Source organism: Nicotiana tabacum, chromosome 19 (assembly GCF_000715075.1).
Source record: "Nicotiana tabacum cultivar K326 chromosome 19, ASM71507v2, whole genome shotgun sequence".
Classification (NCBI taxonomy): domain Eukaryota; kingdom Viridiplantae; phylum Streptophyta; class Magnoliopsida; order Solanales; family Solanaceae; genus Nicotiana; species Nicotiana tabacum.
This window is the reverse complement of record NC_134098.1, coordinates 132,082,644-132,106,851: the sequence shown is the minus strand read 5'-3', so window position 1 is coordinate 132,106,851 and position 24,208 is coordinate 132,082,644. Positions and strand designations below refer to the sequence as shown.

The following is a 24,208-nucleotide window of genomic DNA, read 5'->3' as shown; positions in this document are numbered from 1 at the left end:
ACATGTGAGTTATGAAATTTAAAAAAGCTTTTCAATAAAAACGCACAACGCGAGAGAAATTCGTAAGGGAAACACAATTGTTCAACGGTTAATCAAGTAGCTCGTCAAATCTCTACAATAGCGAGTCTATCAATCTACGCAAGCCTAGTACAATTAAAGCATAGCGGGAACCTAAGTCTACCCAAACATAATCAGGAATCCTAGCATATGCACGGTCACTCGTCACCTCATACGTGTTCAACTCCTACAACATGTAGCATACAACACGAACAACACCTTTGGGGTAAATTCCCCCTCACAGGGTTAGACAGGAGACTTACCTCACTCTAAAGTTCCATAACCGGCTCCAACGCCACTCTAACACCTCAAACCGATGCCCGTCACTCCAAAACTAGTCAAACAATGTGCAAAGCAACAAAAATATACTCTAATACTCATAATAAATCAATTTATAACAATTTCCAACTCCGCTCGAAAAGTCAATAAAATCAACCCTCGGGCCCACGTGCCCGGATTCTGAAAATGTTCAAAGATAAACTTTACCCATAACATTACAAACTCAAATATATGATTTATTCCCAATTCCATGTCCAATTTTGTGGTAAAAATCCAAAAATACCAATTTCTAGGCTTCTTTCAAAATCTCACAATTTTTAGAAATTTCCATATTTAAATTCACATATAATTCATGTATTTCACTAACATTATGTGGGAATTACATACCTTGCAATAGATGATAAAAATCTCCCCTTGAAGCTCTCCAAAAATCGCCCAAACCAAGAGAGAATGAAAGAAAATGAGCCAAATCCCGTATATATCAAGTCTGCCTAGGCCCGTCCTTCTTCGCGATCGCGAAGGCAAAACAATTCACAGCCTCCAAAATTCCTCTACGCGTTTACAGCCAAAGGGCCACGTTCGCGAAGCCTCCTGACCCCTGACCTTCGCGTTCGCGGACCCCGAGCCGCGTTCGCGATGGCTTAACGCCTGGCAGGCCCCAACTCCCCTTCCTCTTCGCATTCGCGACCTCCAAGTCGTGTTCGCATAAGCTACCCCAGCCTCTGCTCTGCATTCGCGATGGGCAAATCCCAGCATCCCTAAAATCCTTCTTTGCAAACGCATGAATCCATTCGCATTCGCGAAGATTAAAACCAGACACCAGCAACAGCAAATCATCCAAACTTGGTCCGAAACCACTCCGAATCACACCTGAAGCCCCCGAGACCCTGTCCAATCACACAAACAAGTCCCAATACCTTGTACAAACTTATCCAAAGGCTCAAAATGCCACAAATAACATCGAAACCATGAATCGACGATCAAAATCTTTCTTTCAACTTTCAACTTTCAACTTCCAAACTTCGACGAACGTGTCTGAATCATATCAAAACATTCTGGAATGATGCCAAACTTTACGTAAAAGTCATAAATTATGATACAAACCTATTCCAAGGCTCGTAATCCTAAACGTATATCGAGAACATCAAAATTCACTTCAAATCAAACTCAAGAAATCCTTGAACTTTAAAAATGCCAACCTTCCATATTAAGCTGTAACGACCCGGCCGGTCATTTTAAGTATTACAACCATGTTCCTCCATTTACTACTATGTTGGTGCTTTATAGCTGTTGTATGACTTATCGGGTTAGTTAGTTCGGGTCCAGAGAGAATTTAGAGTGAAATAAGATACTTAGTCTCTTAAATGGAAAGCTTAAGTTGGAAAAGTCGATCGGATATTGATCTAAATGTAAACGACCTCGAATTAAAATTCTGATGATTCCAGTAGCTCCGTATGGTAATTTTGGACATAGGAGAATGTCCAAAAAATTATTTAGAGGTCCGTAGTGAAATTAGGCTTGAAATGATGGAAGTTAAATTTTTGGGAAGTTTGACCAGGGGGTTGACTTTTTGATATCAGGGTCAAAATCCGATTCTAGATTTAAATAGCTTCATTATATCAAATGTGACTTGTGTGCAAAATTTGAGGTCAATCGGACGTGATTTGATAGGTTTCAGCGTCGTTTGTAGAATTTGAAAATTTCGAAGTTCATTAGGCTTGAATCCGTGTATAGTTCGTATTTTTGAAGTTTTTTGAGGTGATTTGAGAGTTCAACTAAGTTCATATTGGGATATAAGACTTTTTGGTATGTTTGGTTGAGTTCCCGTGGACCTCGGGTTGATTTCGGGTGGCTAACGGACCAAGGTTCGAAGTTGAAGAATTGCTAGATGTATGCTGGTTCTGGTGTTTTTGCACCTACAGAAATGGACTCGCAGGTGCGATGGGCGCAGAAGCGACAATGAAGTCACAGAAGCGAGGGAGTGCTGGCTAAGGAGGCATCGCAGAAGCGGACGTCCAGGCGCAGAAGCGAGGGTCACAGGTGCGACCATGGCTATCGCAGAAACGGCCAGCTTCGCAAATGCGTGCCTTCTTCCGCAAAAGCGAGGTCGCAGGTGACTCCTCTTATCCGCATCTGCGAATGTTTTGGGCAGAATCCTTTAAGTTCGAGGTTTTGTGATTTTCACCATTTTTGGATTTTGGAGCTCGGTTTGGGTGACTTTGGAGAGGAAGTTTTCCACACAACTTGGGGTAAGTGTTCTTGACTCCCTTGTGATTATATTCCATGAATCTATCTTCATTTTTAGCAATTGGTTGATGAATTTAAAGATAAAATTGGTGGTGTTGGCCTAAAGTTCATAATACGAATTTTTGAGTTTTGAACACCGATTGGGAGTCAGAATTGAGTGAAATAAGTGTGATTGAACTTGTAATTGGATGGGTTATCGGATTTTGTGAGTTTCGTCGGATTCCGAGACGTGATCCCCATGGGTGATTTTTGGAGTGTAATTTCGAATTTTGTGAGAAAATATTAGCTTTTTATTATGGAATTAATTCCTATAATTGTATGGACTGAATCAATTAATTATGGCTAGATTCGAGCCGTTCGGAAGTTGATATGCGCATAATGGATTTTCTTGGAGCATTGTTTAGCTTGCTCGACATTGGATTCGTCTTGTTCGAGGTAAGTAACTCTTCTAATCTTGGAGCTGAGGGTATGAACCCTGAATATACGTATTATGTGAATCGTTTGGAGGTGACGCACATGCTATGTGACGGGCGTGTGGTCGTGCACCATAGAAACTGTGACGTAATTGTTTTCGTGGAATTTTGTAATCAAATAATCTTGGTATTTTCTATGCAGTTTTATATGTTGAAGAAATATCGTTGAGAATCATATTAAAAATCATGTTGAGGCTATGTGCCAGTATTATTGGGACCCACATAGGTCATATTACTGTGAATTATTTGTTTTAAATTAAAAACCTATACTCAATCATATTCATTTCATTGCATATCATATCTCAGTCTCTGTTGTTATTTATTGATACATCATATCATCATTTTCGGGCTATTTTCATGACGTTGTGAGCCCATGAGAGAGAGACTGGAGAGATTGATGATTGAGGGAGGCCGAGAGCCTGACTGAGAGGATATTATTATGTGGATCGGGGTTGCCTGCCTGCAGCAGGCCATATTGGCTTTATATATATTATTGTTATTATGTGGATCGGGGGTGCCCGCCTGCAGCAAGCCTTATAGGCTTTATATAGCGCTTGGGCAGAAAGAGCCCCTTCGTAGTCTGTATCCCCCAGTGAGCATGGTTGATATTATTGAGGGATGGATCTTCCCTGGACATGGATCTTGTCCGAAGTATTATATACCTGGAGATGGATCTTCTCCACGGGCTGGATTGGCCCTATTCGATACTGAGTGACTGATGATCAGTTGATGTGTATATTCCGGGATGGATCTTCCCTGGACCGGATTAGCCATATACAGTACTGAGTAATTGGGCATGATGAGTGGAATGTGTGAGAAAGTGATATTGAGTACTGTGAGAGTGTGAGTACATGAGTTCATCTCTGAGATACATTACATTGACATGCACACATGACATACAAGCATGGAGATGTATTTCCTCATGTTGTACAGTGTAACATCATTCATGATTTCTCACACATGTTGGCAGATGGGCATAGTGATGCATTTCTTTTACACTGGTTATCTGGAAAGAAAACGAAATGTCTTATTTATTATTGAAAGGATTTTGGGAAAATTATTGTTTTCAAACTTATTCATATTTTTGGCAACTCCGGTAAACGATTTGGGGTTTTCATTGATGTACTTGAAAGGGAGAACTATTTTCAGAAATCATGTTTTGTTGAGCATTTTATTGTTGAGTTACTTCTAGTATTACTTGCTTTATGTTATTATGAACTGTTGTTGGTTATGGGAGTTGAACTCTGACCTTGGTACAAGCTCGTCACTACTTTCAACCTAAGGTTAGGTTTGTTACTTATTGAGTACATGAGGTCGGTTGTACTCATACTACACTTCTGCACCTTGTGTGCAGATGTTGATTGTTGATGTCGCCGTGTTCGTTGGGAGCTGGATCTGAAGATGTACCTGCACTCCGGTTGTATCTGCCTCTTGTTCATAGTAGCCTTAGATTCACAAAACTTTGTTTATGTACTTTTCAAACAGATGATGTATTTACTTCATACCAGCTTGTATACTCTATTTTTAGAAGCTCATGATTTATACTACCACTTCTTGGGGAATGTACAAGATTAAGATATTTCTTTACTTAAATTGCCTTATTAATTGTTATTGGAATTTGTTAGTGGTTAATTGGCTTACCTAGCGGGTTGGGTTAGGTGCCATCACAACTAAACGGATTTTGGGTCGTGACAAGGTAGTATCAGAGCTCTAGGTTCATAGGTTCTACAAGTCATGAGCAAGTGTCTAGTAGAGTCTTGCGGATTGGTATGATGACGTCCATACCTATCTTCGAGACGCTACATGGCATTTAGGATATATACTTCCCATCTTTCCTTCCTTATCATGCGGAATTGATTCAGCTCGAGACATAACTCTTTGAATTTCTTCCACGCATTCGTATACGCACATGAGCGCTCGGTATCAGTTGTGCAACGCCGGCTATTGATTCTATGAACGAGGTTCGAGAGGTGTATTATGTGTTTTGGTGATGGGCCATTCTGGAGGACTTGAGGCCATGGTTGAACCTCAGCTTAAGCTCGGTAGCTTCAGTTGTAACTTGTACATTTGGACACATATGTCCGGTAATGTCCCTATGAGTGAAATTTATGGCTCGATGAGCGGTAGAATGGTTTTGTGATGAGTATGATGTGACTGCGGGATGTGATAAGACGATTTCAATGTGATGAGAAGTGTTTCCTTGAAATGTAAAGAAAGGGCCATTGGGTGCTTGATTTTCGTTTTGATGTGACGTACAGTCTCGAGTATGAATATTTTGAAGGATCTTTCACGCTGTTAAATTGTGGGACAGATTAAAGTCTCATGTCTTGTTAATATGTTTGGACTCAGAAAGATTAAGTGGTTGCGTAGTAATTGTGGCTGCGAAAGGGTATAACAAGATACCAAATTAAGGCTAAACAGGTGAATTATCCCCTGCGGAGTAATCTATGTAGGTGTGTTCCTTATAATGTGAATAGAGAGAGCTTCTTTTCTGCCAGCGGAGCATATGTATTGAGACTTTATTTTGAATCTGGTTGAGAAAATTGACTTGAGTGTCAAGAGAATGAATGCGAACTTAGCGGACGATTGGGGTATTTTTATGATTGGCGTGGTATGAGCTTGAGAAGAATTTTTGTTGAACTGACCGCGGTGTTATGGCAGTAATAGAGTATGGGTACTGTGAATCATCGAGTGATATAATTTATGGCTTTGAGCCAAGTAGGGGAGCCTGCTATTGACAATTCAATTTCATGGTTATATGTTAAATTTTAGTTTTGGTCTGAGGCATATTTGTGGATTAGTTATGACTTGCAGAGGTTGAGATCGAGGATGACGCGAATACTGAAATTCCTAGATACGGGATATATTGCACTTTATGAGTATATGAAAATTATGGGAGGAGTGAGTTGTTAATTGTGAAGGATGTAGTGCGCACGGAGTATGAATTTGATTGATGGTGTTAGGGCAGGGTTACCTCTTTGAGTGTTGTTGATCTAATGAGGCACGTGTCTTTCAGCCCATTTGGGTGGTGCAATTTAGATTTGAGCAAAATGGGTGACTCCCGAGAAGGTTCTAATGGGTTCGAGAATTATATATACTAATCGAGAAGATTTGTGTATGGATAGAATATGATATTTATATTTAGTGGTGCCGGGATTTGCGGTAATTCTGTATGATTATGAATTCTATATTTTTGTATAAAAAAGGTAAGAAGAAAAATTTTAAATTCACATAAGGTATTTTCAGAGTGAGTGTTACATTTATGGTATTTATGGAGGTGCTTAAGAAGAATACAGTGGCTTATGGACCTTAGGGCGATATGGTATTATGTTAGGATGTCTCGTAGTGAGCTTTGGGTAAGGATCGTTATGTTCTGACAAGGAGAATTGTCAACTTGAGGGTAATTCAGAAGAAACTCGGAGAAAATAGGATAAATGGGTAACATGCTGGATCAATATGGTAATGGTATGCTCGGTTCTTTTGATTCTTATGATGAGGTGGGGCTTTACGGGTGTTTTGTGGCAATACTTTCGGATTTGGCAACCTGTGTGGCTTAGTTGAGTTAGAGAGATTCAGTTCTGATGGCTTGATTATGTACAAATGGATTCCAAAGCATTCTCGAGGATTTCTACCACGGTTTGAGATGGATATTTCCTACCGGCCTGAGGAACATGTTGAGTATTATGATTTTCTACCGGATAGGATCAAATGGAAGGCTTCTGGTTGATCGAATTTGTATTCTACTTGTGACTCAGAAAGATTATGAGGTTCTCGTATTTTTCATATGATGGAATGATAGCTGTGGGTGTTGTGCGGGGTTTAGATTTACATGTACAAGGTGGCAGTTCATTCTTGAAAAGGGAGATCACGAATTTTGGACAGAATGGTAACTCTCAAATATTTAGACGAATGTTATAACTGCTCGGTAATCCCTGAGAAGGGTGTGCATTTTAAAAAGTGCATAGTGTTTTGATTTATGGGTGTTCATTGGTATTGCGGTACTCACATGGTTGATAGACTGTTGATATTCAGATTTTTGCTATGTGGCACGGGAGAATTATAGAAGTATTCCTCGTGGGATGATTGTGCATGAAAGATGTGTTAGTCATTCTAGTGATGGAGTTGGTATCAGTTACGGTGATTCATGTGCTCGATGAATTTGGAGACTTGGAGTTCTCCGAAGCATATTGTTTCGGGTTGCGACTTGTTTAAGGTGAGTATTTTATTTAAAGTCAGTGGAGGTACTAGTTGCGTTAATTATTTGTGATAGCTACGCGCTATAAGTGTACTTGTTTAATTGCTCATGTATGATATGCTGGGACTGGAGGCCTGTGACCATGCCAGGCGATTCATATTATTGGCACGTGAGTTGTCCGTGCCGTGTACGAGAATTGTATTTCTATGATAATTTATCTGATTCATTAATTTCCTTCCTCTACAATTGTGCACATACGCATACGGTTATCTTCTTCACAAAATTTGAGGAGTTGGTTGTAATATTGTGGTTGTGATGGTACTTGTTGAACTTGCAATACGGTTCTCTTCCTTGAGACATCTCCCATATTTGGGTACACTAATTGCGCAGATGTGACTGGAGTTATATTGATGTGGCATGTACGTGGGATAGTTGCATTTAATAATGTAAGGTCATTGGACCTAGAATGGGTACTATCATGTTTGATTACAGTATATTCGGAAGGATAATATTGAAGTCGGCTTAGCAAGTGATTATGGTTCTGGTTGGGGTGAGAGAGAGCTCCATGACTTGTTGATCTGATAATGGGTTACGAGATTCTGTGTGTTTCTTTTATTATCAACAGTGTACGAAGGTGTTGGGATGAGGTTTTGTTCGATATGGGGTTTAATGCTAGTACTCGGCTGGTTTGAAATAGTTACTATGATCAGGAATGGTGCTACGAGCGGGCAAGTTATGTAACATGCTGGGTGATTATATCCGTGATTATAGTTATAGCTCGATACAGCTTGTTCAGACTCATACAGTGTGTAAATATAAGATTCGTGTCTTGAAAAGAAATTCTGAAGGTTGGGAATTGAATTCCAAGGTTTTTGGGCTAAGGTTAAATTAAGAAATTTCAGTTGTATTGTGTTGTCAGGCCTATGTGGAATAGGGTGACGTAGGATCACCCTCGGGGACGTGCGTGGTAAGATGGAATAGTGATTGGATGGCTTGGAAACAACTCTTGGCACGTTCGAGGACGAAAGTATGTTTAAGTGGGAGAGAATATAACGACCCGATCGGTCGTTTTGAGTATTACAGCCATGTTCCCCCATTTACTGCTCTGTTGGTGCTTTATAGCTGTTGTATGACTTATCGGGTTAGTTAGTTCGGGTCCGGAGAGAATTTAGAGTGAAATGAGACACTTAGTCTCTTAAATGGAAAACTTAAGTTAGAAAAGTCGATCGGATGTTGATGTTTCCGTAAACAACCTCAGATTCGAATTCTGATGATTCTAGGAGCTCTGTATGGTAATTTTGGACTTAGGAGCGTGTCCAGAAAATTATTTGGAGGTCCGTAGTGAAATTGGGCTTGAAATGACGAGAGTTAAATTTTTGGAAGGTTTGACCGGAGGGTTGACTTATTGATATCGGGGTCGAACTCCGATTCTGGAAATTTGAATAGCTTCGTTATGTCAAATGTGACTTGTGTGCAAAATTTGAGGTCAATCGGACGTGATTTGATAGGTTTCGACGTCGTTTGTAGAATTTGAAAATTTCGAAGTTCATTAGGCTTGAATCCGTGTATAGTTCATATTTTTGAAGTTGTTTGAGGTGATTTGAGAGTTCAAATAAGTTCGTATTGGGATATAAGACTTTTTGGTATGTTTGGTTGAGGTCCCGGGGACCTCGGCTTGATTTCGGGTGGTTAACGGACCAAGGTTCGAAGTTGAAGAATTGCTGCACATATGCTGGTTCTGGTGTTGTCGCACCTGCGGAAATGGACTCGCAGGTGCGATGGGCGCAGAAGCGACAATGAAGTCGCAGAAGCGAGGGAGTGCTAGCTAGGGAGGCATCGCAGAAGCGGACGTCCAAGCGCAGAAGCGGGGGTCATAGGTGTGACCATGGCCATTGCAGAAGCGGCCAGCTTTGCAAATGCATGCCTTTTTCCACAAAAGCGAGGGTCGCAGGTGCGACCTCTTGTTCGCATCTGCGAAAGTGTTGGGCAGAATCCTTTAAGTTCGAGGTTTCGTGATTGTTCACCATTTTCGGATTTTGGAGCTCGGTTTAGGCGACTTTGGAGAGGAATTTTTTCACACAACTTGGGATAAGTGTTTTTGACTCCCTTGTGATTATATTCCATGAATCTATCTTCATTTTTAGCAATTAGTTGATGAATTTAAAGAGAAAATTGGAGGTGTTGGCCTAAAGTTCATAATACGAATTTTTGAGTTTTGAACATCGATTTGGAGTCGGAATTGAGTGAAATTAGTATGATTGAATTTGTAATTGGATGGGTTGTCAGATTTTGTGAGTTTCGTCGGATTCTGAGACGTGGGCCCCATAGGAGATTTTTGGAGTGTAATTTCGGCTTTTGTGAGAAAATATTAGCATTTTGTTATGGAATTAATTTCTATAATTGTGTGGACTGAATCAACTAATTATGGCTAGATTCGAGCTGTTCGGAAGTTGATACGCACAGAATGGATTTTCTGGAGCATTGTTTAGCTTGCTCGATATTGGATTCGTCTTGTTCGAGGTAAGTAACTCTTCTAATCTTGGAGTTGAGGGTATGCACCCTGAATATACGTATTATATGAATCGTTTGGAGGTGACGCATATGCTAGGTGACCGGCGTGTGGGCGTGCATCATAGAAATTGTGACGTAATTGTTTCCGTGGAATTTTGTAATCAAATAATCTTGGCATTTTCTATGCAATTTTATATGTTGAAGAAATTTAGTTGAGAATCATATTAAAAATCATATTGAGGCTATGTGCCAGTATTATTGGGACCCACAAAGGTCATATTACTGTGAATTATTTGTTTTAAATTAAAAATTTATACTCAGTCATATTTATTTCATTGCATATCATATTTCAGTCTCTGTTGTTATTTATTGATACATCATATCATCATTTTCGGGCTATTTTCATGACATTGTGAGCCCATGAGAGAGAGACTGGAGAGATTAATGATTGAGGGAGGCCGAGAGCCTCACTGTGAGGATATTATTATGTGGATCGGGGTTGCTCGCCTGCAGCAGGCCATATTGGCCTTATATGTATTATTATTATTATGTGGATTGGGGCTGCCCTCCTGCAGCAGGCCTTATAGGCTTTATATAGCGCATAGGCTGAAGGAGCCCCTCCGGAGTCTGCACACCCCCAATGAGCGTGGTTGATATTATTGAGGGATGGATCTTCCCTGGACATGGATCTTGTCCGAAGTATTATATACCTGGAGATGGATCTTCTCCATGGACTGGATTGGCCCTATTCGGTACTGAGTGACTGATGATCAGTTGATGTGTATATTCCGGGATGGATCTTCCCTGGGCCAGATTGTCCATATACAGTACCGAGTGATTGGGCATGATGAGGGAAATGTGTGAGAAAGTGAGATTGAGTACTGTGAGAGTGTGAGTACATGAGTTCATCTCTGAGATACATTGCATTGACATACACACATGACATACAGGCATAGAGATGTATTTCCTCATGCTGTACGGTATCACATCATTCATGATTTCTCACACATGTTGGCAGATGGGCATAGTGATACATTTCTTTTACACTGGTTATCTCGAAAGAAAATGAAACATCTTATTTATTATTGAAAGGATTTTGGAAAAATTATTGTTTTCAATCTTATTCATATTTTTGGCAACTCCGGTAAACGATTTGGGTTTTTCATTGATGTACTTAAAAGGTAGAACTATTTTCAGAAATCATGTTTTGTTGAGCATTTTATTGTTGAGTTACTTCTGATATTACTTGCTTTATGTTGTTATGAACTGCTGTTGGTTATGGGAGTTGAACTCTGACCTTGGTACAAGCTAGTCACTACTTTCAACCTAAGGTTAGGTTTGTTACTTATTGAGTACATGGGGTCGATTGTACTCATACTACACTTATGCACCTTATGTGCAGATATTGACTGCTGATGTCGCCGTGTTCGTTGGGAGTTAGATCTGAAGATGTACTTGCGCTCTGGTTGTAGCTGCCTCTTGTTCATGGTAGCCTTAGATTCATAAAACTCTGTTTATGTACTTTTCAAAAAGATGATGTATTTACTTCATACCAGTTTGTATACTCTATTCTTAGAAGCTCATGATTTGTACTACCAGTTATTGGGAAATGTATAAGATTAAGATATTTCTTTACTTAAATTGCCTTATTAATTGTTATTGAAATTGGTTAGTGGTTAATTGGCTTACCTAGCGGGTTGGGTTAGGTGCCATCACGACTAAACGGATTTTGGGTCGTGACATAAGCGCTGAAATACTCCCGGGCCACCCGATACTCGACCCGAACATATGCTCAAGTACGAAATCATCATACGATCCTATTGGAACCTTTAAATCCCGATTCCGAGGTCATTTACTCAAAAGTCAAACCTTGGTCAACTCTTCCAATTGAAAGCTTTCGAAATGAGAATTTTCCATCCGAATCAACTCCGAACCTCCCGAAATTTAATTTCGACCACATGTACAAGTCATAAAATATGAAGTGAAGCTACTCGAGGCCTCAAACTACCAAACGACGCGCTAGAGCTCAAAACGACCGATCGGATCGTTACATTTGAGAAGTACTTTTGATAATTGTCAGAATTTTCATATGGTGATACTATGATTTGTCACAAAATATGACAATCATCATAATTTTTCATATGGTGATCACCAAGATTAGCCGCAAAATATGATAATTGCTAGAATTTTTAATTGTGGGAAAATTATTGCAATTGCCTTGAGCGCTTCGCAAAATTTTGGCGGGAGGCTATTTTAAAAAAAAAAATATCGGGGTCAAAATATCAATGGTGATCCTACAAAGGTTCATCTAGCGTAATTTTTTGATTAACTTATTTCTGATTCAGGTTCATAAAGGATAGGCTGCCAAAAGGGAACTAGTTTGTGTAAATATATTTTGGGTTATAATTAACTAGTATATCTCTTGTTCTTGATTTACTATCATCTTTGACGTTTATCTTTTTCAAAGTTTCATATTGTGACAGTACAAAGACGTGAAACTGAATAGTAAATGAAAAAAACTATGGAAAAGGAGGAAAGGTAAAAAAAAATGGACTTGTGATAGATGATTTGCAAATAAATCTCTATACACTCACCTTTTTTATTCATATGATATACATGTGAGGTCATAGTGATGCTCTTATTCAACTGTTTCGACCATTTCGAGTACCTCATATCTTTTTCGGGGTATCCGAAGATTCGATAATTTTTAGTTTCGTGATGAAGAGAAGTTTTTTTAATGTTGAAAGGTATCGTCACGGCAACTCAATTTGTCCGGTAAATTATTCGGTGTCAATAATAGATTACCTAGAGAAATAGGTAAAAGAAATTTTCACCCAAAATTAAAAGTTGGTTCATTCTCAACCTCTGTAAAGTCCATCTTGTTGTAATAGGAAGGAACAAAAACAATTCATTTTTGGCTAATGCGATAAAGATACCAATTAGTGTTCCCCCGCTGGCAGCACTCCACTACTATCATCATGTAAATGGTACAACAAGAAGAGAATTAGCAGAAATCGAAAGATTTTTACCCAAAACCTCGCTCTGATACATCCTAAAGCGAAATAGGATAGGAAAAGTTTTATCAAACAATAGTAATATGAGTCCATTAAGATTATCCTCATGCTGCATATAAATAATAACCTCTTAATCACTAAATAAGTTTCTTTGAAAAGCAAGACGTCACTAAATGAATAGGTAAATTTAATTTATTTTGTCAGTCATTAATTTCTAACAAGCAAAAAGCATATGTATCGGAGAGGTGCGTCTTACAAATTTGACCTAAAAATCAGAATAAACTATATATTCTACATTTATATACATACTTCAATGTTCACATATTTTGAACATTGAAGTATGTATATAAATCGACTTATTAAACTTATGTTTCTAATTCACTTCAAATCCACCTAAAATATGAATTTTTCTAATTGTGTACTATTTAGTAACTTGATTAACTACTTATCTTATAGACAAGTAGTCGATATTTTTATTCTGCTCAGGAAAAATCAAAATACGTCCATCAAGAAGTAGAAAGAAAAAGAAAGAAGTCACATACGATTTGGCAGTAGATTTAGTGCTTGCAAGTAGGTCAAAGTCTAGATAATCAAGATTACAACAATTAAGCAATTAAGAAAGTAATTAGAATGTGTGCACCATCAAACACACTTAATTCGGTCAAATCTGTTGTTGCTACAGGTTATCACCGTTTGGAGTTTATCATACTGTATTATAAGTATGAAGGTATAAGTGTAAAGTTAAATTAGCAAGTTATCCATTAAAAGTTAAGAGATAACTTTACCCCTCATTTAAGCACTACTTTATATATATTTTTTGTATTACCAAATAGTAAATTTGCCTTCCGATAAATGTAAAAATACTTTTATTCTTTATTAATTATTGCAAAGGTGCAATTTGTGTCTATTCGCGTTCATTAATTGTCATTATTTTATTTTTTTTAAGAAGTATTTGTTTGAGTTTTTTAACCAAAAGTTAAGTGTAGTTGAGAAGTCAAAATAAATTTAGAGAAATATTTATGTATTATCGTTATAATTAAAGTTTGGTTTACATCATCACAAATGTAGAAACATCATAGAACTTTTCTCTCTAAAAGTTACCTTTTTCTTTTTAAATTTATATCCAGCATGTAATATTTGAAACCGAAAGATAAATTACTAAGCGCTTATCGTATGGGATGGGATGCCTTATTTGTTTTTTTATTTGTCCTGATAAATCATATCAAAATTTTATTCAAATCTACCTAACAATATCATCTTTACGTAAATTTTGGGGTAACGAGCAAACAAGCACCGGTCACAACATATACAAATTTTATCGTATTAAAGTACTTAGAAGTATTGCTGCTCTTTGTAAATTTTGATCAAGTCCAATTTTCTTTTTGTATGGAGTTATAAAATTTCTTAAAATATTTTTCTAAAAATAACATATAACATTAGGGCTAACAGGCTTTCTGGAATTTGAGGACAAATAAAGGAAAGAGTACACAAGGTTCTTCTCTCAAGAGTCAAGACTATAACATTTTGAATAGAAATAAAAATCACATTCACATGTCATTTCTTCATCTGCATGATTATCATTTTTATACTTTATGTGTAAGAAGCTACATGTGATTATTAAGAGATATTTACAGGTCTATTTTTCATATTATGCTATATGTCATGAATAACAGATGGAAGTTATGACTAATGAGACTTTATTTGATTTTAATATCAATTATTGTAAAGTGATGTCAAAATGAAACTTTACTTGGGTTGTTAATTAGTCTAAAGTTCAATTCCAAAAATTCCAAATTGCATATCGATCATTATGTGAACTCTATTTAATTGTTTCAATTTTATAGAAATTTTTGTAGTCAAATCTAGATGGTAAACTCTAACTAAAATTTTCTAACTGATTTTTGCCTTTTATCTTTTATTACTGCCTTAATAAGAAAAAATATTTTATAATAGACTCGTCTATCAACTTTCCCTAATAATGAATGCCATCTTTCCGTTAATAAATTGACTCGCTATTTATTAACGGAAAGATGGCATTCATTATTCATATGTTTGTAATGCAATAAGGCATTTCAGGACTTTTGTATGGTACCGTTTCCTTCTATTGAGTTAGTTAAACAATATTAGCTTTATTTTTAGGACTTGAATTTTTATAACTCATACATTCTTTTATGCTCCCTCTATATCAGTCTATGGTATTCTTTTCTTTTAAATCTGCTATAACAAGAACAATACATTTTTATATTTTGAAAAATTATTTTAAAATTTTATTTTACCTTAAGATGATTTACAAGCACACAAATATCTGCAGATTATGTTGGGAATATCACAATCTTCAATAATTCTTCTCTTTTTCTTAAACTTCATTCACAATCAAATAAAGACACATAAAATGGGACAAAATAAATAATTTTTATGTAATTCTTGAAATATATATATTCATTAATAGGGATACATGTCTCATGCGCGTTCCAAAAATTAGTACACTAAAGTCGGTAAGCAGTGGGGATGCGGGCAGATGGCATATCATTCTCATTTATAGGCATGCGGTATACAATTTATGCCGATAAATTCTTATTGCAACAAAATGAGTTTTTTTTTAATTGCCCACATATTGCTTATTTAATAAAATTTTATGGCATTTATTCGTCAAATAATTTTTAGGTTTTATTTGTTTGATAGTTTTTTGAAAAATACTCATTTTAAATGGAGCGACTCCTTTTTTGGGTCAATTTGAGATCAATTCCAACTCATTCTTATCTACAAGATTATGCAAGGCTTTCTTCTTCTTTTTTCTTTTATGAGAAAACAAAGGCATATTGAAGATTTTCTTGAACTTTTTATTGTTTAATTTTATCTCAAAGTTTTCTTTATTTAGGCCAATAAGTTTGACCATTCAAAGTCTAATAAGTGACTTACATGCTAAAAAATAATCAAACAAAAGAAAATGGGAATGAGGACAATAGATTATACCTTTGGGCCAGAAGCTATACCCAGATTGAAACTCATTTAAGACTAATATTTCAGATTCAGGTTCAGAAAGGACGGATTGTAAGAACACGAGGAGCCGATCCTTTCTGCCAATGAGTTGTGCAAATGTATTTTGGGCTGAAATTAATTATATCCCTTGTTCTTGATTTTCCATAATCTTGACAATGATTTTCCTTAAAAGTCCCATATTATGACATTAACAAAATTAAAGAAGTCTTTGGTGACACGTAAAAAAACTTAATAGTAAACAGAATAAGAAGAAAAAAACAAATAAAGATTACTTGCTTGGCATAAGATCTGTTGAGCCCAATCAGCTAGAGGTTTGAATGCGGTTGATGTTGAAATGTAGAATAAGGCTGCAAATTGCAATTAGCAAGCAAGCACTAATGCACTAGCTACTGGAACCTTTGTCAAAAAAAGACAAACAATGGATTCTATTATATAATTAAATGAAAGTTAGCGTAAGAAGTAAATCCACCACAAACATCTTATATGATCAGAAAGATATTGAAGGCCCAAGAATACTTTGAGGAAGCTGGGTTCACTCACTCAAGATGATGTACTGAATATGAACAAATTTTCTATACACAAGGGATAGATTTGTAGCAATCAAGACTGTGTAGTATGAATGTAGAGCACATATCTTATTGAGATGTTCATATTCATCTTCAGTTTGGTCCAAACTTCTGAGTAATAAGACTGGACAAGAAAGTATGCTAATGAAAAGAATGCCAAAGCCCACATTTATAGAATGATATTGGCTATAGTATATATACAAGGCAGGAGAGGAACAACATAATCTTTCAAGGTATAAAGAGGAGCGCAAAATGTGTTGTAAATAAAAAAATTGTTGGACAACCACGTCCAATGAATTGCAATCCTTAAAAACTGTATAAGTAATTTGAAAAATGGTAACTTGGAGGCTAGGTGAATTAGGTGTGCAGTTGTTTGTAAAAGTTGGGGTTTATCCAACTAACCAACTAATGAGTTTTTTGCTTTGCTTGTACATAATTTTCCCTTAGTAAATCAATTCTTTAGACTCTAATTCCCCCCAACATGGGAAACTAAAGAATAGAGGAGGAAGAGGAGGAGGAAACATAAAGAAATGGACTTACGATAGGCAATTTGCAAGATAAATCTCTGTACAGCTCTCCTTTTTTTTGTTCATATGATATACATGTAACACGTGGGTAAGAAAAGTTTAATCAAATAATAATAGTATGAAACCATTAAAATTATCCGCATGCTACATAGAAAAAAAAACCTCTTAATCATTAAATAATCTCAACGAAGACTCCTTTGAAAAGAAATATTTCACTGACCAAACTAGCAATATTTCTGTTGATGCAGTAGCATTATCAATTTTGTTAATAAAATGTTTATCATATCATGGTCGGCATTATTTTGTTAGCAAGGGTCTAAAATTACTAAATTGTTTATGAGGCCATTGTTATTCTGTTGTCAGCTAGCAGCCGTATTTCTTCACGACGAAGTAGTTTATGATCTGACCAGCGACTTGTTATTTAGTTGTCTTGAGTTGTCATTTGGATTTTTCTTATTTGTTTCTATTATTTGGAAGATATGGTCAGCTGTTCACATTAGTTTCTTGATTAAGGCATCGTTCGGCAGAACTTTTTTGAAGATTATTTAGAAGGTTTTAATCGTATAAGGAGCTAATTAAAAGCTATAAATTGCAGACCAACACTTAAAATGTACGTCTATGCACCAATATTAGCTAACTTAACTCATACATTCTTAATATTAAACAATCAAAAAGGTATTTTTATGAATAAAATCCTAACGAGCCAAATTTTGTTTATTACGGTTTAGATTTATTTTCTTAGTCATGGTTTAATAATCTATTTCTTTGATCATAAATCATATTTATGAATCTTAAAGTATTCTACTTAATAATTAAGTGATAAATAATCTTAATTCTATTTAACTTAATAATTAAGTGATAAATATTTATATAACCAGAGTGATACATGACATAAATTTGTTTATCCGGCGCCAAATGAAGCTTCTTAATTGGAGTAGGCCCTCATTTTTCTCAAATAGAGGTGAAAGTAACATGTTACATTTTTGACACGGTATATAATCAAAGAGATAAATATTAGATTCTGAACAAATAATTTTTGAAGCAAGTGGTTTAATGGTTTTTTTTTAAAGTCAAACCCACTAAAACTTAAATTTTGAATTAAAAAATCAATTGAAAAAGATTTCCTAATTTCAATTAGGAATTCATTAGGCCTATTAAGAACATCCCTTCCAATTGAAAATTTCTATTCGTCCGGTCAATTAATTAACTCATAATTAGATCTTAGTAGATAAATATTTCCAACTCGATAATTTAATACAAATTTTTCAAGTAATTATTTAAATATTATTTAATAGATGAAAATGATAAAAAATTAAATCCAACCCATGTTGTAATATTATTTCAAATTCATTCAATTTGAATTGATACTTTTTTTATCATAATTATTGTGAAGAGACATCTAAATAATTAGTCAACCGCCCCTCAAATCGGATAAAATTATACTTATTCAACTTCACTAAATAGTGATACGACCAGTTAAGCCTAACTTGACCATCCACTCTGAAAAAGAAATGGAATTTAGAATTCGTGGGAGGAAATTTTATCTTCCCCTACTTCTCTTCCACGAGTTCCTCTCTAAATCACCATTTCAACGTAAGAAAGCAATATTCTTCTAATTTATTTATCTCCTCTTAATTCTTTTCTATTAAAAGATTCTACCCACTTGAAAGACAGCTTAGAATCTCGCAAGGCTCAAGGCTGTGGCTATCCTGCATAGACCACAGATAGAGTAGATGTCACGACTTATCAGAAGATGAGGAAATTTGATGATTGTAGTGGTTAAAGACGTAAGAATAAATGTCAAAGGCTGGGAAAATGTAAAAACGCAAAAGTACTCATTTTACTAGAAAAAACCTTCCAGTTGGTGGATGCAAAATGGCAAATGAAAACCACACGAGGGGGAAAATCACAAAAGGTCAACTTATAATGGTCTTAGCATCCTCAATTTGGTTCATAACTTCATGTAGTATTCATTCCCCATAGGTGTATTTGCAATACAAACTACTGTTCGGTGACTCAATATTCAGCTATATGGAATACAAAAGAATGAAAGAAAACCTTTTATACAGCAAATTTTGTTAGATTTCACCTCTCCATCATGTTCGCAAGTCCTAATTATTATTACTAGTAAAAAATGTACCAAACATCAAAATCACTCAGATAATGAACACAAACAATATAAAACCCAAAAAAGTGACCTTTCAGTTATAATCCACCACCATGACAGTAATAGGAGAATACAAGAAAGATACAGCCCCAAGAAACTATAAGGGACCTTGAGCTTGTGAGGGTGGTAGCATAGGCCAGCCAAGAAGTTGAGGTGAGCCAGGAGGGGATGAATGCTGGCTAGGAGAGAATACACTTAATTCCACAAAGGCCCCTGAAGTAGTTTCATCCTTGTCCGTTGTTCGAAAGGAGATGGATCCTCGCTTCGTTGAGGTAGCTGAATTTCTCCCAGGACTGCTGACCATACTTCCTCCAAGGTTAGCAATTAGGGAAACAGTATCATTTCGTTCATCACTTAACCTTCTCCTAGCCTCTATATCCCTCTCTGAGCTCTTCTTCAATGCTAAAGAATCCCGCACGGGCATGAAAACGAGCATGAAGATGCCCAACCCAATACAACAAAAGAAGGAAACAAAACCCACAAATGCAAGAGCTTGAAAAGGTAAATATTCTGGCTGAGTTCTAACAGTTAAACCAAGCAATAGAACCCTTATAGGAAAGAAAGCAGAAACTGATACAACTAGCATGTATACTCTCTTTTGCAGACTCCTATTGATAACCAAATGCAGGATTCTTCTACCAAGCCAGAATAAATAAGAAGTCAGAATGATGGCAAAAAGACCAAGGCAGAAAGTATTCAACAGAGGGTAAGTGCAGAGGGCAACATCCTGATCATTCGTAGATCGCTTAACTGGACTAGTGAAATAATACGGCAATTTGCTAATGTAATCCTTCTTAAATTGCGGTCCAGCCAAAATAAGTATGAGCTGTAGAGCAAAAACCGGTAGGCAAAAGAGAAGTATATATCCAGCTGTTTTGCCATTCCATTTCTGGCCTAAAGTTCCTGACTTCTGTAAGGACGCCCGAAGGAGAAACACGACCGTGAGGTAAAGGCAAGGTTCTGCAAAACCTAAGCTCGAAACAATGTAACACTTGCAAACAGTTTCCTGCCATTTGAAGCTAAGAGCATTCAACAATCTCCCGTCGCCTCTGAACAAGTTAAGCCGAACAACCTCCCCAAAACCCCACCAAATTGCAAACAATATAAACGTAATACGGATAATCCAAGGACCATTAAAATAGCCAAGCTGAATATAACCTTGCCCGTAAATCCTCGTGTGAAAGTAGACCAAGTACAAGATGCAGAACAACCCAAAAAGTACCAAAATTGAAACAAGAAAAATAGTAAATACACCTAGTGCATCACTAGCAACTCTCGAATGGGGCATTACCCAAACCACAAATTGCACGCATGCTCTCTGACAGCATGGAGACCTGAAATCCCTCTACCACATGAACCACCCTCCTCACTCCTCCTCAACAACACAAGTGAAACCACAGATTTATCCTTGTTAACTCCTTTCAACCTCAAAACTACCATATATGAACAGTCTCTCAAGATCTGATCACCAACACCACCTCACACACCCACCAAAATATCAATTCTACCCTCCTTTCTTCGCTCTTCTTCAACAATGAACTCTACCTATATTCACGCCCAATTCAATGTTCAACGTTATAACTGCTCTAAAGACAACCTAAAAAAACATACAAAACCATACACAAAATGATCACAATCTACATATATAAAGTACAAAACTTGCGCATTAACCTTGAAACAAACCCTAAACCAAAAAATCAACAAAAAAGTACTGACATATGCGAAAAATAGATCAATAGAAAGCTTACAGGATGAAGAATCTTGATCTGGAGAGCTCAAATTCTGAATCTTCCGGTCGCCAGAGAGAATCGCGAAAAAAAACCCTAACCAGAGAAAAAAGAGAGAGGATTGGTGGAAGAGAGGAGTGAGGGGGAAAATGGGGGAGAAGATAGAGGGGGTGGGGTAGTGTGGTAGGGGGGAGCTTTGTTGGAAACAGGCTGTCGCCAGCGAATAAACCAAACCCAGAAATGGAAATTATTATTGAGATTATAATGTAAGGAGTAATGTTTAATGGGACACAGAGAAATAAGAGAAAATAAAAATAAAATAACAGGCTGTATACAGCTGGATGATTCCGAGCCTCTAGCTTTGGAATGCTCCGAGCCTAGTTGGCAACCTGACCGTGGCGGCGTTTACGGTGAATGTTCTAACTTTGATTTTTCCTCTCTTTCTTTTTTTGGTTTAATTCATTAATTAATACTTTTGTATGGAAAATTAAAAAAAATTAGAATAGTGATAGTTGAATGGACTTTCACACCCTGGAATTTCATCATACATTCGTTGGTTTTGTGGAATCGAATACACTATTTTTCTCTCTCTTTCATCAACGCATTATAAATAGTCAGTTTTATTTTTGATATTATGAGTATAATATAATATAAAAGTTTTCTTATATAGCTTGTCTGTGAAAAGTATTTATAAAATCAGTTTAATGACAAATGAATTTTAATCATTATTATTAATTGATAACTTCATAAAAATATAAGTAACTTACAATAATAGGTTCAATTATATTAATCGTGTAAACGATTGTTATATTATCACTGTATATACTTGGTTAAACTTAATTCTGGTATGGTGATAAAAGTCTAAGGTGACAGCAAAATATGTGATATAATGTATGGTGATAAAATGTTTTGAGAGTCAATTTCAATATTAAAAAATGATAATAATGTGTTGATTTCAGCAATAATATGGCAGAATTAGTTGAGATACTTTTAAAGAAGTATGCCCATAATTAATACAAACAATTTCCTTGGTTTAAAAAGAAAATCCCCGTTTTGGAACTCTGCTCCAATCAAGTCGCCAGTTAATCGTTTAGTATTTTCTATTTATATTTACTTTTTACCCTTTTATATAATTGAGATGACAATATTTTTAGTGTACGTAGCTCACTATTCAGAACTTGGTGGAATAATGACATCTATGTATTCTTCTTTACGTAAATATAGATTATGTATTCTTTTTCACTTAAATATTAAAATTTTATTTGAAAAAAAAAAATTCGTAACATACATCTAATCCACACTCTCTAACATTTACAATTAGACAAAAGCTCTCACCAAATATTTAAGTTCATACTTGTATACGGTCGAAATAGATTTCGGCATTCGCACGTCCGATCGAGTTCGAACGATGGTCGATCGAATTGAGACTCCAAAGATGGAACAAATAAAACTCGAACTCGAGGGGCCGACCCATGTCGAGTTGGACGTCGTTTTCGAGCTCTAGTCCAAATCGAACTATGACGCAGAGTAAAGCTATCATGTTTATGATCCAGAGACCGACCAACATTGACCCAAAATCAATTCAAGAGCTCAAGTCAGAATCGAGCTCGAGCCAAGATCGAGAGCTCGAGTCAGAATCGAGCTCAAACCAAGATCGAAGGCTCAAGGCAAGATCGAGCTCACAGACAAAAGCCGTTGCAATCCCACTAGCGAGAATCTTGGCAGAAATTATGGAAAAACTGGTTTATCATGGGTCTCCCACTGAGTATATTTTTTTAATTATGTTTAGAGCAAGGTCCCTCTATTATAAAAGGGCATGGTTATCATTTATCAAGGGGCAAGTTTTTCTCAGACTTACATTGTAATAAAAACGCTATATCCTTCCACAGTAAAGAATCGTTCTTTCAGATTTCTTAAATTGATTATATTTGTTGAGTCCTAAGATTCATTGTTCCTTACAACCTTATCTATTTCGCATTCTTTGCAATCCATATTTATATTTCTATTTATCCTTACAATTTGTATTAAGTTACGCCACATATCCTTGGAACTACGTATAAATTCAACTCTATCCATTTTTCGGGTAAACACTTTAGTTTTTGATTAATTAATTAGATTTTCTAAATACCGTAATTGAAATTGAAACTGATATAATCATAGAAAAATTACCAATTTAGTAATCAAAGAATATTCTTAAAATGCACTCGTATTTAAACCAGCTGATGCCCCCGAAGTGACTTCAAATGTGCTATTTCAAACGATTCTTTTTTATGCAGTTTGATTACTAAAAGAGCCCCCTCTTTCTGTTATTTTAAAGAATATAAAACGATTAAAAACGCTGGAACTTCTTAATAATGCAAGAGAAAGAAGAAAGTATTAAGAACTAACGGATCAACAATGATGAATTTGAGTTATCCAATTCCAGCCTTTTTAATCGTTTTATATTATTTAAAATACGAGGGGATCTTTTAGTAATCGAATCGCATAAAATTATGATGTGCTTAGTTTAACCTATTGAACTCCTATTGACTCTTAAGTCTATAAACCAAGATAGTTTTTGAGGGACCGGGGGTTCAAGTTTCATCAAAGTTTGTCTATCCAATTCAGGCGTTTGTGTGTTTTGTTATATGTTCAATTTGAATCAATTTTTATTTTTACTTTTTTTTCTTTAAATTCGTCCCAAATTAGGAGAATCTGTAATATTTTCACACTTCTCTTCCACCGTGACTCGAACCCAAAACCTAATGGCTGTGGGTAGAAATATTTTATCAATTGAACATGTCTCACTTGTCAATTTGAATCAATTGATAACCAATGGGAAGGGGTAAAAATGATAAAGCATCCTTAAAATTTGAAAAAGAACATTAGAGTAACCAATGAAGGCTTCTCTGTAGACATGTGATATCGCCAAAGAGATCCACAACTCTTATCCTTTATAAGGTGCCCCTTTAATTTTTGTACGGAGAGGGTGACTCTGTTAAGTATATATCGCAATTTTGGCACTTATGATTGCTTTTATATCAATGCTTGTTTCAGAACTAATTTCAAGTTTTCAACAGAAGAGTCCAGTAACTAATATTGGTCATTTTCTATTTGCTTTTATACCAATGCCTATTTTCACAACTAATTTCAGCGGCAAAAGAGTCCACAAACTAATAATGGTCAGATGCAACATCGCAGCAGCAAGTTCATCTAAACCAGTATTTTTAATGTGGAACATTAAACTAGTATTTATGTGCGAAAAAATTTATTAAATCGTAACAAATAATTGATTGGAGCCCAACAACAACAATCTAGTGAAATTCACAAGTGAGTCTGGGGAGGGTAGTGTGCAGGCAGACCTTACCCCCACTCCGAAGGAGTAGAGAGACTGTTTCCGATAGACCCTTGGCTCACAAAAATGGAAAGAGACAGTGGAGCAATAACATCAAAGGAAGTCAGAAAG

The 24,208-nt window shown here is 36.2% G+C and overlaps 1 protein-coding gene across 1 annotated transcript; it reads right to left on the bottom strand.

The window, feature by feature from the left end:
- Window positions 1-19,048: 19,048 nt before the first annotated feature.
- On the bottom strand, window positions 19,049-21,001 carry LOC107806591 (uncharacterized). Its single transcript, XM_016630774.2, has 2 exons — window positions 20,785-21,001; window positions 19,049-20,633 (listed from the first exon to the last, which is right to left on the bottom strand). Exon 2 carries the CDS (start codon window positions 20,322-20,324, stop codon window positions 19,134-19,136), a length of 1,191 nt encoding a protein of 396 aa, XP_016486260.1. The 5' UTR covers window positions 20,325-20,633; window positions 20,785-21,001; the 3' UTR covers window positions 19,049-19,133.
- Between the last annotated feature and the right edge of the window lie 3,207 nt (window positions 21,002-24,208).